Source organism: Mustela lutreola, chromosome 5, assembly GCF_030435805.1.
Source record: "Mustela lutreola isolate mMusLut2 chromosome 5, mMusLut2.pri, whole genome shotgun sequence".
In the NCBI taxonomy this organism is placed as follows: domain Eukaryota; kingdom Metazoa; phylum Chordata; class Mammalia; order Carnivora; family Mustelidae; genus Mustela; species Mustela lutreola.
The window spans coordinates 5,804,783-5,820,673 of record NC_081294.1 but is presented as its reverse complement, the minus strand read 5'-3'; the positions used below and the strand labels follow the sequence as shown (position 1 = coordinate 5,820,673).

Here is a 15,891-nt window from a genome sequence, read left to right as displayed (position 1 = left end):
GCTCTTGACCTGTTGCCTTCGTAAAACTTACTTTACGACAGAGCACACTGGCTTTGGAATTCCCCTGCAAAACTCTGGGCTGGTTGAAAAATAAACAGTTGCTCCTTGTTCGTGTTTCCCTTGGTCAATTTTCAAGAATTTGCAGAACAACAGTCTTCTCTGAGGCATCTCAAAGCTTCATTGTACGCATTTAAAGCTTCCTCAGTATTTGAAAGCACTCGTCATAGGAGACCGTACATGTATCTACAGACACTCAGTTACTCTTAGGAGAAAATAATCTTCAGCTATAATAAAAGATGCCTTGTTAATAAATTAGGCCGAAAGCATGAGCTCCCCAAGGTTCATGTGACCATGCACATGAGAATGATATAAAGGAGAAAATTAAAAATAATCCCTATTTTTAAAAATTGTACATTAAAATTGTACAGGAAAAGCACACGGGAGCCCCACGAAGCTGGCCCGGCCCAGCGGGCATCAGAATTGCGCCCCTGTGAGTCTCGTGGTCCAGTGTGAGGCGAGCCCTCGGCTTCCCTGCGCTCCCCGGGGTGGGGGTGGGGGGCAATCACTCATCCGACAGGCCTCCTACCCTGACGTGGCAGTAACTGTTCTGGTTTCAGAACCGCCTCTAGATGCAGACGAGAACAGCCAGGTCACATTTATCTGTAATTAAATCTCCCGAGAGTACCGTGAGCGAGACGGCCGGGCCTCCCCATCACCCCGGCCCCGCCGGCAGGCTGGTGCCCTGAGCTCCTTCTTTCTAGAAACGGGCGCCGGGCGTTCCGGGTTCAATGGCCCGATGCTCCGACGCGATCCACCTCCGGCTACGAGCGAACCCAACGGAGAGGGGTGGAAGATTCTAAGGCTTGGAAGAAGGCACATTCATTTTGAAAACCCCTCTTTTTTTTAAAAAAGCACGTTAACTTAGCGATCGTCTAGGATGGTTCATTCTCACTTGGAGGCGAGGAGCTCCCTCATGTCCTGTGCAGCGGCCCCTGCCCACTCTCGAGTTTGCGGACGGCAGCTGGTGGCTTGCTTTCTCACAAAGTCTGGCCAAATCGGAGAAGAGTGTAGGTCCCTGGGGGCTCCCAGGAAAACCTAACCCTTCCGAGGTGTGCCCGGGGCCCCGCAGAGCATTGCCTCCGTGAGTCTGTTGTAGGATTAGTTCACGCGACGCCCGCCCGGGACTCAGCTCTGCGAGCGGTGCACGGAGCAGCCCGTGTGCGTGTTAGTACACGTCGACTGTTTAGTATCTGGAAAACAATTCTAACACAGCGGTTCCTTGTCTCTGTCATTTGGGGATCTCTGCTGTGGTGAATGACAGCACACCCCCGGGGCCGATAATCTACCCTGGGAACTCGAAATTTGCCAGCTCGGGTTTTAGTCCTCGGACGTCAGGTGTTTCTGGCTGTCCTGCCCGTGTTCCTGCCGCTGGGCCACCTGCTTTCCGCTGTCCTCCCATTCGTCCTCCTGAGCCCCTTCCCTGACCTGCCCCACTCCCATGCCCGGACTACTGTATCCGAGGATGTGGGGAGGAGGTTGGGATAATCCCAGAGAATGTTCCATCCCAGGACAAGCAGGCTCAACGGCCAGGCTGCAGGCTCATGAAGGTTTTACAACCCAGGCCACGGGGGGACACCAGGACGTGTGAGGACAGCCCCAGTGGGTATGATTTGGAGGTGGTGCTCTCTCCACAAGACCCTGGGGCCGCCACTGATCCAGGCATCAGAGGAACATGGAATCATGGAACTGACATGGAAGAGGCTCCCAGCAAGGTCGGCAGGACAGGACCCCGGAAAGCGGGTTCCAAGCCCAGGGCACAAATCTGGGCCTCGCCTCTGCCAGCCGTGTGCCCATGGGCATTCTCCCGACCCCTCGTGCCTCACAGCACAGCGTCTACGCTGGAGTGACCTGTAGGGATGGCGTGAGGCTTTCCGCGTGCCTGATACGGACCCAGGTGACAGCTTATTGTCATTGTCTTCCACACATCAGTCAGCCTGGAAGGCCGCTGCCCACATCACATGGGCCCTCAGCAAGGCGACCCCACGCTCATTTCGGTAAATAGACCCTTGAAGCAGATCCCAGAGAGGATGAGATGGAGAACTGAAGAAGTGAGGAACACAAAGTGAAAAGATGCCTATGGAATTTCCGTGGCCGGTCTCTTGCGGATGTGCCAGTGGCTTATTGGCTAGAAGAGTCACACCTTCTCAAGGCATCTCGCAGGGTCCACCACGCTCCTAAATTAGCATAAGTTCTCTTTAATGTGCCACTTAATGCTTCCAAAGCCCCCTCATAACATAGGACTCTAAGTACTGTATCTCAATATTGAAATTTCAAATGTGACACAAAATATGAATTAGAACTCATTAAAACAAATGAAGTCACACAGAAGATTCTGGAATAAGGTGTGCTATTTGCAAGGATATGGCAAATGACAATCTGTGTTTGATTATACTTGCATACAATGCATTTTCTACAGAATAAACTCATTTCTCTGTGGGAAAAGAAAGGCTGACTTACGTTTAGGGTTTTCAGTAATTGTCTTAATGACTTCAATAAGAAATACTTAACTCCCCAACCAATACGGACTCTAACCCAAGAGCCAGAGGAGCATGAAAAAGGGCTAGTGCCAGTCATTCTGTGGCTGGGGGTGACAGGGGACCTGCAGACACTGTGTGAAGCTTTTCTTTTTTTTTTTTTTTAAAGATTTTATTTATTTATTTGACAGAGAGAGATCACAAGTAGGCAGAGAGGCAGGCAGAGAGAGAGAGAGAGAGAGGAGGAAGTAGGCTCTCCATGAGCAGAGAGCCCGATGCGGGACTCGATCCCAGGACCCTGAGATCATGACCTGAGCCGAAGGCAGCGGCTTAACCCACTGAGCCACCCAGGCGCCCCAGCTTTTCTCTTTTTATGAGCATGTTGTCAGGCCTTCCCACTATAGAAAGGCCAGACCTATCTTGCTTTTATCTCTAGGACTACACACACACACACACACACACACACACACACAATGTAATTTGAAGCAACATACTCATTTTAAGAAAATTCAGGTTTTTTTTTTACCACATATTAAGAATAGTCATTTTTAGGAAAAACTATTTAAAGTTCTAATGTGCTTACTACCTGGTGGTGTTTTCCCTTTCCCTCTTTTCAACCAATAACATGATACTGATAATTATATTTTTAGAAGCTGAAAACAATCTCATTGAGCATTTCGCAAGGAGCTGCTCTTTTTAGAAGAAATGACCTTCCAAGTTACTCTAATTGATGATAATCACTTTCAGAAATAAATTTTTTTAAAAAGCCTTTAAAAATAAGAAAGTACAATAAATACCATACCTCAAGGTGCGATTCTGAAAATTATGCTGGCCCATTGGCACATCCTATTTCAAAAAACAAACAAACACAAACAATTATTAGTTTCTAAATACATATTTTAGAGAATGACATTGCAGTGATAATCACGTGTAACATTATTTTTCCTTTTATTATGGAAAACATCATTTATGTAACAATTACCCCATGGAGAAGAGTAGCTTAATTATAAATGGGAGAAAGAGGAAACCCTCAGTTGATACTCAGAAAGTTGGTGTCATCTCTAAGCCCGGATGTAGGAAATCCCAGGGTTGTTTTAAAGCTGACATTCTGATATTCGCAGCTATGATTTCAAACAAGGGCCTTGCAAGTAACTGTTAGTGACCGTACACAGCAGACCATCCTGTCTGGCATCAGACTAATATTAAAAAGTGCCTTAAAACACGAACAGCACCACAAGCATTAGCCCTGAGTTGGGCTGCTAAGAAACCACCGCCCTCGATTAAGTGTGCAAAACCACGACTCACTGATCGAAAAGAACAAACCCGCAGGTGAGTGGGGCAGCTGCAGAAAAGGGACAGAGACAGAGACGCTGATCAGGGTTATCAGTGGGGGACATGCCAGCAAGTGCTCCTTAAGAAAACCCCAGAAGATCCACTTGTATCCATTTGTGGTGGAATTTAAAGTTGAAACAAAGCTGCTCCAAGTGGCCCCAAAGGCACTTTCCTTCGCTGGTTCATCTCCCGCGTCACATTAGGGGCTGTATGTAGCCTGGTGAAAGGGAAGGTATTTTTTAAAGAATAACTGGACTCTGGGTCTCCTTACAGGAAGTGTATGAGCCACCGACGCGGGCCCGTATCACATAAGGTGAAGTCACGCGTTATTCACCAGCTCCATCAACGCTCAGTCAAGAGTCAGTTCGGTTCCGGGGAAGGCAGTAAGGAAGAGAAATGACTAAATTGGCAAAGACTCTCTTTGACCCTGGAACGTATTAATAAGAATGACGCTGGGGTCCTTCTCAAAGTGAGCACAGGACACAGACGAGTAACAGTTGTAGGGGCTTCTTGTACTAAACAAAGCCTTGGGATTTTCTTAAGACACCCTCTCCTCGGGGGCGCCTGGGTGACCCAGTCAGTGAAGTATCCGTTTACTTGTTTGCTACTCATGGCCTCACAATTCCCAACAGACGGCCAACTGCTCCCAGACCTGTCTTGGTGGGCTTTCTGGTCGACCAAGGGATATGGCCTTCCGTCATATCACATTTACTTTTTAGCTGGGAAAAAACACAGGGAAGCTGAGAGGAGAGATCTAACGAAGTTAAAACAAGAATATGGGTCTGGGGGCTTGGATGTCATCACCGTGGGCTGCCGGGAGGAATTGGAAAAGTTCGCTTTCAACGGACAGTCTCATGCGTCTTTCTCATCAGCCGATGAGGACTAGGTAACATTCCACTGTCTTTTTTTGTCTCAACTGCCTCCTTAGTACAATTAACGCCATTATACATGAATTTTTACTCAGAGATAGTTTTAAAAATCTAACAATGCTTTTGGGATTATTCTAAGTGCTTTGCCATAGTTACTCTTCCGGCCCCCTGTGGGTCTTTGTATTTTCTATCTGCCTTGCAGCTGTCTTACTGAAAGTGTCCCTGCTGGAAGGAGCGTTGGCACTTGATGAGCCGGTGGAGGCTAGAGTGTCGTAGGTAAGGAGCTACACAACAGAGCACTCACTGCCACGGACACGACTTGAACGTGCCCACCATGAAAAGAATCTGGAGCTGATTCAACCCACAAGGGCATCACGCCTTCATCAGCTCCTTGGTTAGGATGCCTAGACTTTCTACTTCATGAATGCAAACAAACAAAATGCCACAACAACAACAACAAAAAAGAAAGAAGTTCAACTGTATTCAGTTGCTAAGAACTGAATGAAATAACAAATAAATAAAATGGTCCTGGGTTATAAAGTTCTCATGCAAAACCATGCTGGTTCAAACCCTCAGCCACGTGAGCCTGGCGCTCATTCACACCCAAACAGCTGTCTGCAGGGGCCTCCCCAAGGGGAAGGGGAAAGCTTGCTTCTTTACAGACCTACGTTACTTGGGCAGGAGAGGCCTGCCTTTCGTGCTGGGGGCCGAGGGGCCGGCACTCTGCGCTGCGGGCCCCGGGGGGAGCGTACCGTGGTGCTGATCTTGCCGTTTTCTGTGGTCATGCTGTCTCGGTGATGCAGGTGTGCGAAGGGCTTGGCTGCTCCCCAGGACTCCAGGTACCGGGTCATGCGCACGGAGGCCCTCATCTTGGCTCCATCGAGAGTGTGGCGAGGTCTGAAGAGGTGAGGACTCCTTCGCTCTCCCTTGGGGTGAGAAACAAAGCATTACCCCCGCACACAAAGGGGCCGACGTCTCCTGCCTGCTCCCATGCCCCGACGCCCGCGTTCCTCGCGTGTTGCCCCCTCGCCCCCCACGGCTTCTGGCGCCGCCCCCCCCCCCCTCCTTCAGGGACACTGGTTTCCAGTGTTACAAGCTCTCTGAGTGGAGTGATTTTTTTTTTTCCCCAGAGAATAAAAGACAGCTGTAGTTTAAACTTAGGAAAAAATAACAGCCATTTTAATGGGCATTTTTACAAAGCAAATTCTTAAGCAAGATAGGCTGCTCTGTTTCAACTGTTCTTGACGACTGTGGTTTCCTAGAGCGGCAGGTGCTAGAGGCTGGGCTGTGTTCTGGTGCGGAATGCTCATACGGGTCCACGTCCGGGTGTTCCCTGCCGGAACACAAGGTTCTCCGTACACATTTTTTGGGCCTCCTCCCTCCACAGTTCTTCCTGACTGACACACGTCTGTCTCCAGATCAGCTACCCGGTGAGCCGGACGTGTGTCTCCAGAGGCGAACCTGGAGTTCCAGGGAGGCTACCGCCAGGGAGCACCCATGCCCTTGACCTTGTGGATCCTGAGAGACTGGCTTTGATAGCTCGGAGGTGTTTCTTGCTGATAGACTGCACTGTTTACCAGCTGTGCGATTTGGGGAAGTTACATAACCCCCGGGAGCTTCAGATTCTTAATCTGTAAATAGCAGTCGCACTCATTTGGCAGGAATTTGAGAAGGGCGACGAGAAAGAAGAGCTGGAAGCCCTTGCTTGGGCCTGACCTCTGGGGGGAACAGAGCACGAGACAGCTCCGAACTCTCGGGGTGGCCTGGGGAGCCTTCCAGGTAACGAGGAGTTTACTGCCTCCAAGTGAACCCTGTCTGCCCAATGACACTTTGTGGTTAATCTTCTAGAAGTTTCTTCCTTTCCTTCTTTGTCTATGTTCATCCTACTTCATCTCATCAGACTTTTATCATCTGTCGTTTCTCAGTTGCCAGGGTGGGCACACGGAGAGACTTCCAGAAGCATTGGGGACTAACGTACACATTCACTAACACTGATAACCCAACACACAGAGAGTAACCTTACCATAGGAGCAAGCAATTCTTTTCAACTGTTCCTTTAGTCAATATTTCCGTCTATGATTCTAAAACATGTGCCATGATCAAACTGCGATGCATTTAAAGTCATTTTAGGGACAAAGACCAGCGAAGCATTCAACAGATTCTTGACTAAAAGCACTTATCTGGGTCAGTAATTGGCCCCTTTCTAACTTCATCACAGAAGTCACAAGTTAATCATAGACTCTTCACGACAACACTGACCTTGGGGTTGATGACAAAGTAGGTCTTCACCAGGTGCTGTTTTAAATACGGGTCTCTGATGTCACCGTCTCCTTCCTCCACTTTGTAAGCGCCATTCAAGTGCTCCAGAGTGACAGAAGAGATGTGAACGCGTCTGAAATGCCATTTAAAAACCACGGTCAAGATAGGGAAGGATAAACATGAAGGTTTTTCTATTTGCTTGTGAATTTAGAAATAATTTCTTCTCCCCCAAAGAAAGGCTCTATGTTCCTGGTAAAATGGACCGTAATACAGGTTTATATTTTATTAAACAGGGCTTTGGAAAGATGCTGGCAGAGGTCACAGGATACTAACATTTCCAGCTTCTCTGCACTCACAGAAACCTGCACAGTGGGTGTGGTGAGTATGGCGAATAAAAAAGAAATTATGGGAAATAAAAATCGTATGGAAGTTTCACGTGAGACCCTATTTTTTTTTTGAAACACAGGCCAAAGGCATTTTAGGGAGTGTGCTGATGTGTATTAAAGTATGGATTTTCTTTCTCAGAGCTTGCTTCCACGTTTCTTCGAACTATAGCACATCCATCAAAATTCTCTTGTCTGAACCATGCTCTTCTAACAGGAGGGAGACGGTACCATTCACTCATTTCACTAGTATTGGCTTCAGAGGTCACCAATAATAGAGAAATGCCACATCTCACTGCATTAAAAAACACCTTTCCCCTAGTCACGATTCACACACTTGCAAATAAATATAAGTAATTCACGATCTGATAGCCAGAGTCTTTGACCATGGATCATGGGGTGGTGGATTTGAGATTTGAGGGTTCGTGTTAATCTAATTCATGTGAGGGGCCACTGGACAAGGATCATGGGATGCTGATGGAGGCATCAGAAACCATCAGACACCCGGCAGACAGCTGTCAATCCGCTCGCCCAGGGTGTCTCACCTCAACCTGCCCACAGCTTGAAGAGGGAAACCCAGACTGGCCTTACCCAGGGACCCCTCCGGCTTCCATGTGATTGGCCAAGGTAACATCATGTGACCACACGTCATACTGCCACTTCTGCAGACCAATCACCCCGCAGAGGACATTGCCAGAATGCACTCCCACGCGCATGTTGATATCCACTCCGGTGGCGTCCCTCACTTTCCTGAAGAGAAGGAAAAAAACATCACCATCTGGAAACACCCTCCTCTTCCTCTGACTCCTGGCCAGGTTTCAGGGCACTGTGTTACTCAGAATTTTTCAGACTGCTGGAAACAGTCAGGACTCCCTCCTGTGGCAGAAGATTGCTGCTCTAGGCCATGAGAAAGGTCGTTTCTTTCTGGTTGCTTCCAGACCAGACCAAGAGCTCTGTGGCCCTGGCTACGACTGCCAGGTCAGGCCGGACCGTTGGTGCTGATGCAACATTTCAGCTGTAGCTTTGACTTTTTCAGCAAATGTGTATTATCAGAAAACTATCAGTTGCTGACACCTGCTGCGAATTGTCACACTAGAGTCACGTGACATTGACAGAAACAGATTGAGACACCGTCTACGATTCTAGCACTTAGCACAATGCATGTCCCCCGGGAATACTTTCTGCTGAGAAGAGACAGGCGCCGTATTTGTGAGCCTAATGACATCAGCCTGAGTAGGAATTTCTCAAAAAAAGTAACCATGAGTTTAAAGCATTTCATTGTGCACAGTCATCCACAAAAACAATAACAAAACTCTTTAAAAACTTTTAATCATGTGTAAGGAAGATATCATTAAGAAGAAACTAATTGAAAACAATCATTTTTAAAAATACTTTGGGACTCGATCAGTAAGTCATTTACAAAGACAAATGAAGAACTATGGAAAAGCTTATTTATTTCTGCCAGCTGAATGTATTTATCAATGAACTCTGACTGCAGAAGGATACAGGGAGGTGTCCCGAGGTACAGGGAGAGAATTACCCCAGGGCGCATGCGGAGGGAAGCGAGCGCAGTGAGCACTGACGGCCACCCAGCAGGGCGCAGGCTACCAGGTGTGGCTGCAGGACACGAGCAGAATGCCAGGGGCATGGATGTCATGCTTCAGTGACACAGTGGCATCACTTGAGCATGCTGAAAGTGGTAAGAAGTGACAAGAAGAAATGGATCTACAAGGTAAAAGAAAGGACGTCTGCAGGGCTGTCCCGTCCCTCGCGGCGCTGTCCCGTCCCTCGCGGCGCTGTCCCGTCCCTCGCATTCTCTCTCCTCCCGTCACTTCCTCCTTCCCTGTCATCCTGCTCTGTTTTTCTCACACAAAAAATCACAACTTATTTGGTCCCATGCGACTCATCCAACGCTTCCCTCTTGCCCTCACGATGGGTCTCAACATGACACTGGAGGTCTGCCCCTGTTGCTCTGTCCTCTATCAGGGTATGGCTGCCTGGGCACCATATGGTCCTCAACTCTCAGCCTTTGTTCAAGATGGCGCCGCTCTCTGAGCCTCCCTCTCCTGCCAGGGCACAGGCATCCCCTGGCCAGCTGGTACTGGTTTTCCATCAGCGGCTGGAGGCATGACCTCCTCTGGGAAGGCTTTCTGACCCCTCCTCCCAGGTTGATGAGGCCACCCCTCCTTGGTGCTCCGGCCCCGCTGAGTCCAGTCAGCTGTCCCTGCTTGTGTCCACATGTGCTCTCTGAGAGGCAGCCCATGAAGACACACACCTGGATAACTATCAGGGGCTTCAGGGTCTGGTGCAACGTGGACACTGGATATAAGTTTACTAATCGACACAGGTCATTTCTGAAGGATTTTACTGTGCTTCTGTCTTTGGGAGATAATGATCCTGAAAAATCTGACACTGACCTCATAATTGTTCTTAAGATCCTCTGTTACGGAGAGAAGGGTTCCAACCACATGACATTTCTGTTGATCAAATACGGTCAGTAGAAAGTCAAGAAGGAAAGAAGGCTGGATGACACACTTTACGTTTGACCATTTTAACAAAATGGTGAATGATTTGACTTAAAATTTTCTTTTATTTAAATTCAATTTAGTTAACCTATATACTGTATTATTAGTTTCAGAGGTAGAATTCAGTGATTCATCAGTTGAATTCATCATTCATCCAGTACCCATCACAGCATGTCCCCTCCTTAAAGCCCATCACCCAGTTACCCCATCCCCCACCTACCTCCCCTCCAGCAACCCTCAGTTTGTTTCCTAGAATTAAGATTCTCTTATGGTCTGCCTCCCTGTCTGTTTTTATCTTATTTTTCTTTCCTTTCTCCTATGTTCACGTTTTATTTCTTAAATTCCATGTACGAGTGAAATCATATATTTGTCTTTCTCTGTCTTATTTTGCTTCACATAATACCCTCTTTAAAACCATCTCCATGTCCTTTGTGTCTTTTTTTTTTTTTTTTTTTTTTTTAGGAAAATGGGTTGGTTAAGGGTTCAGATGAGTTGACTAACCACATCTTGTAATGCATGTGGATGCAACCTGTGTGAGCTCTACAAAAATACCGCAATAGTTGCCAAAGCTTGTGACCATAGAAGACAATCATTCCAGTTCAAGAGGAGGAACCCTAATCACTAACAAAGTCAGGACTCTGCCTATTACCTCCTCGGTTGAGAAGTTTACATTTTCATGACGGGAAAAAAGAAACCTCTCTAAGCATTGGGAATGTTCCAAACCGCAGCTGACGTGCTCTGTGGTGGTTCTTCAGCTGACAGAGAATGAGGTACTGAACGCGTGGGGAGGTCCTGACACGGAGGAAAAGTATAAGCAAGCGTTCCTGGATCCATGTTCCCGGCTCCCAGGAAAACACTGAGATCACCCGGCGAAATTCCAAGTCTGAGTGTACTCTTTCTCTCTTAAAAAATTAGAATTTTCATATTCATCCTCATCCTATGGTTCATGCATGGGAATGGAAATACTTGCCCTTGTATGTTAGAAGAACAAAGAATTCCTAACATTTGCTGAGATGCCCTCTATGTTCCTGCCCTTTGTGGAAGGTGCCAGAAAACAACCTAATACTGATCACTTTGTCAAATGCACAGAAGCCGAGCAGGTGAAATTTTTTTTATAATTTTTTATTTTTTATAAACATATATTTTTATCCCCAGGGTACAGGTCTGTGAATCACCAGGTTTACACACTTCACAGCACTCACCAAAGCACATACCCTCCCCAATGTCCATAATCCCACCCCCTTCTCCCAAACCCCCTCCCCCCAGCAACCCTCAGTTTGTTTTGTGAGATTAAGAGTCACTTATGGTTTGTCTCCCTCCCAATCCCATCTTGTTTCATTTATTCTTCTCCTACCCACTTAAGCCCCCATGTTGCATCACCACTTCCTCATATCAGGGAGATCATATGATAGCTGTCTTTCTCTGCTTGACTTATTTTGCTAAGCACGATACGCTCTAGTTCCATCCATGTTGTCGCAAATGGCAAGATTTCATTTCTTTTGATGGCTGCATAGTATTCCATTGTGTATATATACCACATCTTCTTGATCCATTCATCTGTTGATGGACATCTAGGTTCTTTCCATAGTTTGGCTATTGTGGACATTGCTGCTATAAACATTTGGGTGCACGTGCCCCTTTGGATTACTACATTTGTATCTTTAAGGTAAATACCCAATAGTGCAATTGCTGGGTCATAGGGCAGTTCTATTTTCAACATTTTGAGGAACCTCCATGCTGTTTTTCCAGAGTGGCTGCACCAGCTTGCATTCCCACCAACAGTGTAGGAGGGTTCCCCTTTCTCCGCATCCTCGCCAGCATCTGTCATTTCCTGACTTGTTTATGAGCAGGTGAATTTAACGGAGAGAGAACATGGATGCCCTTGGTCAGTGAGTGCAGAGCAGAGAGACACACCAACCGTTCGTTGCCTGAGTTGAAGCTCAAGTTTAGTTAGAAGCAAGAGTTCTGGAAAGTTCCTCAAATCTGATAACACTACTGAGATTCTGGACATGAGCTATTAGTATCCATCACAGAGTGATAAATAAAATGTGGTATATCCACATATAATGGACTTAATTACTCCATCGTTAAAAGGAATGAAGGCCTGACACATTCCACAATGTGGATGGATCTTGGAAACATTCCGCTATGTGAAACCAGGCAAACGCTAGTCCACAGATACTGTGTGATTCCACGCATGCCGAGGCATCTAGAAAAGTCAACTTTGCAGAGGCAGAAAGTAGAAAAGGGGTTGCCAGGGGCTCGGGAGAGAGAGGAATGAGGAGTTCCTGCTCAGTAGGATGAAGTTTCTGTCTGAGTTGATGACAAGGTCCTGGAAGTGGACCATGATGCAGGCTGCACGTATTTTAAATGTACTTAATGCCACTGAATTGTACAGGTAAAAATGCTATGGTGCAGTAATTATGTTAGGTATTATGTTACCATGATAAAAAAAATGTAACAGAAAATATATTACTGATGAGTGGGCAGAAGGTGAGTATCCTTCCTCCTAAAAGCTCTTCAATGTGCTGGAATAATGGAAACGTAACAGAACTGGGAAAGAGTTGGCCCGAAAGCAGGAATCAGGCTTCCGTAATCTGATATATTTTTGATGCGCATAATAAGTACATTAGAAAAACCCTTTCTCCCACTAGAACCCATTTCATCCGGTGTTGGAAACCTACATGGAGATCGCCTCCAAGGGCAGGTTATAAATTGGAGAAAACCTTTAGTTTCACTATTTAGATTCACTTACACTGTCTAGACCCAGAGTGTTGGAAATAGTTAATTACATCTGAAACAAAGTAAAAATGTTTTTCATGTCAGAGAAGACAAATGAGTTACTTTGGGGAAGAAGCAGGAGGGACAAGGTGATTCCCACACTGACTAATCCATCCATCTCTGGTTTTAACTCAATTCCACTGAATTCCCTTGCCTCCCGAGACTGATCTGTCCACAGTGGTCTGTCATCACTGCTGCCGACCCAGAGGATCGGTAGCACTGGGACCGCCAGTACCCACAGCAGGCAGTGTGGGCTTCACTGCTTCTCTCTGGACGGGCCTGGGGAAGCCACCTGCTAACTTGTTCAGTTTACTTCACACGTGACCCACATCCACAGTGGCTAAACATGTGACAACCTGACCGCTGCTCTCCCACTGGGAGCCCCATTGACTCTACAGCAGAGACAAGGAAACAGAGCATCAGCCACATAATTCCTGTCCCGTTGAGACTGAAAATGTGCGCAGGAGATGGGAAAATCACTTGACTAAAATAGGCAATCAAAAAACCCAATACACTAAAACCTTTCAATCATATAATCAAATAAGAGCTTTTACCATTACTAAGAATATTCTGGAATCTACCACAGGCATTATTAAAAAGTGTATTATGGCCTTGGTAACAGAAATTAATTTTTATCTTACACTTTTATCTGGTTCTTGTCAATGGTAACATTGTTTGACATAAGGATAGCCTCTCCAGAATTATGATGAAAGAAACTATAAATATGATATAGAAAACATATTCTGTGTATATTAACTGAAACTAAATTTATAGAGCTGAGCATTTTTGACTTGATGCAGTAATTTTGGAATTTTACTGAACTGCAATCTGGTCATGAAAACTACCTTCTCCCCGACAACTTGAGTGTAGCCATATTGTTTGTCGGAAATTGTACGGAAGTGTTGAACCGCTAAATTGCACGTCTGAAACTAATATACTATATGTTAACTAATTGGGATTTAAGTAAAAACTTGAAAAAAAAGAAACTGTTTGTCAGATGGTAAGAGCACAGAGATTTTCCTTAAGATTAAAGAAGATATTTCAATGCAAAAAAAAAAATCACTTTGGAAACAACCCAAACTCTCCGTGCCCGCAGATTTCTCCCTCGGTCTCACTGTACTTCAAGGTTAACCATAACAATAAAAATTTTACAGAAGTCTTACTTTGGACTGAGTTACTCACATACCAGTATTTGGGTCTCTGCACACTTATATTTAAAGGTTCAATAATGTTTTTAATCTCAGTATCAGAAAAACAGAAACAGTCAGGAGTGAGAATCATACCTAGAGATTCTCAAACAGTTAAAAAGGACCCTATGGTGCCTTCACTTACTTTATAGCTTCACACATGTCCAGCCCCATTTTCACACAGTTCTTGGCGTGGTTCGGGAGAGATATGGGGAGTCCGGACACACAGTAGTAGCAGTCTCCCAAAATCTTTATTCTCATGCATTCATTCTCCTAGAAGAAGAAATCACAGCATTCAGCTGCATTCAGATTTTCCGAATGTCATCCAATGCTAGTTCTACTGATACCATCACAGTGACCTAGGATTTGTGGGCGCGGAAATGAGCCCTGGTTGGGTTTCCCTTCATGACCCAAGAAGAATGAACCTCCCTCATCTGCATACCCATTTGCCAAAGCAGGGAGAATCAGGAGAAGGGGAAGAAAAGGAAAGCAGAGAGAATGTGCTGGAATGATTTACTCTGAACTGTAGCAGAGGAGCATACTGACAGGATCATTCTCTCCAGCCCAAACATCCCAAGCACTGACAGCGAAATGAGATCTTCCATGCAGAGCGGAGTCTCAGGACAGTGAACGGTGACAGAACTCGACTGGAATTAGAATTGTCTGTCACTCCCTACTATGCTCAAGGTTCTCCTCATTTTCTTTAAAGCCAAAGCAGATTCTTACCTGAGAACGTAGCTTCTGATAAACATCTCCATAATGCAAAAAAGCCGCCATTCGACATTGCCAAGTAATTTAAAATTTAATTCTGACCTTTGGTTAAACTGTTTTAATATAAAGTAGTATTCACCATTTTTCTTGGCTGGGTGGTTTTTATATTAGGATATTGAGATTAGCTTCATTCATATGTCTAAATCCTACATGCATTTCTAACTTTTCTAGTTACTTCATAGATTAGTCACTAAGGAAAAGGAAAAAAAGAAGAAAAGCAAAAGAAAAAGAAGCAACAAAACAAAACAAAACAAAAACCCAAAGATGTGCCAAACACAGATCTCCTCCTTCTTAACACTAAACATAGGCTTATGTATAAACCGAACTGCAAAAGTCTGAAATAATAAAATGAATATAAGATTTTCTTGTTCTAAAGTACATGTTAGGTTTGTTGAAGATTTCGCACACTTCTTCCCCGTGCGGTAGAGAACCCACAGGCTAGGGCATATTTTCATACTCATCTATGGTGCTACAGTTGATGTGTTTACTAACTCCTGATTAAGAATCTCAGAAGTACTAAAAAGGCAAAAAATTATATACTAATAGGGCTTCCATCCCATACTTCCCAAATAGCTATTCTGAATCTAGAACACAATGAAATTAACAAAAGTGAATTCTCGGAAAACTCATCAAAGACCAGCTGACCGTGTACGTATACGCATGTGTTTATTACTGGGGCTCAGTTCTGTTCTACTGGTCTGTGTGTCTGTTTTTAATGCCAGTATCATACTGTTTTAATTATGGAGCATCGTAATTCATTTTGAAAAAAGGAAGTGTGATGCCTCCAGCTTTCTTCTTCTCACTTAAAATTTCTTTGGCTATTTGGGGTCTCCTGTGATTCTGTATGAATTTTAGATTTTTTGTTTGTTTGTTTGTTTCTGTAGAAGATGCCACTGGGATTTTGATAGGAATGGCACATGCTTCAGGTATGATGGACATTTTAACAATATTAGTTCTTCCAACCCATGAACATGGGATGTCTTTCTATTTATTTGTGTCTTTTTAGATTTCTTTTATCCATGTTTTATAGTTTCTCTTTTTTTAAAAGATTTTATTCATTTATTTGACAGACAGAGACCACAAGTAGGCAGAGAGGCAGAGAGAGAGGTGAAAGCAGGCTCCCCACCAAGCACAGAGCCTGATGCGGGACTCAATCACAGGACCCTGAGATCATGACCTGAGCCGAAGGCAGAGGCTTAACCCACTGAGCCACCCAGGCGCCCATGTTTTATAGTTTCCCATGAATGAGT

The 15,891-nt window shown here is 45.3% G+C and overlaps 1 protein-coding gene across 3 annotated transcripts in view; it reads right to left on the bottom strand.

Moving 5' to 3' along the window:
- The window catches only part of ADCY2 (adenylate cyclase 2), a 409,143-nt gene that overhangs the window by 104,142 nt on the left and 289,110 nt on the right, over positions 1–15,891 (bottom strand). For all 3 annotated transcript variants that reach the window (XR_009353703.1, XM_059173611.1, XM_059173610.1), the window contains exons 7-11: positions 14,016–14,143; positions 7,969–8,127; positions 6,995–7,127; positions 5,488–5,661; positions 3,337–3,380 (exon numbers count right to left, since the gene is read on the bottom strand). Coding sequence is in view for 2 of the 3 variants with exons in the window: in XM_059173611.1 (XP_059029594.1) it covers positions 3,337–3,380; positions 5,488–5,661; positions 6,995–7,127; positions 7,969–8,127; positions 14,016–14,143 (638 nt within the window). In the remaining variant the exon portion in view is untranslated. The remainder of the gene's footprint in view (positions 1–3,336; positions 3,381–5,487; positions 5,662–6,994; positions 7,128–7,968; positions 8,128–14,015; positions 14,144–15,891) is intronic.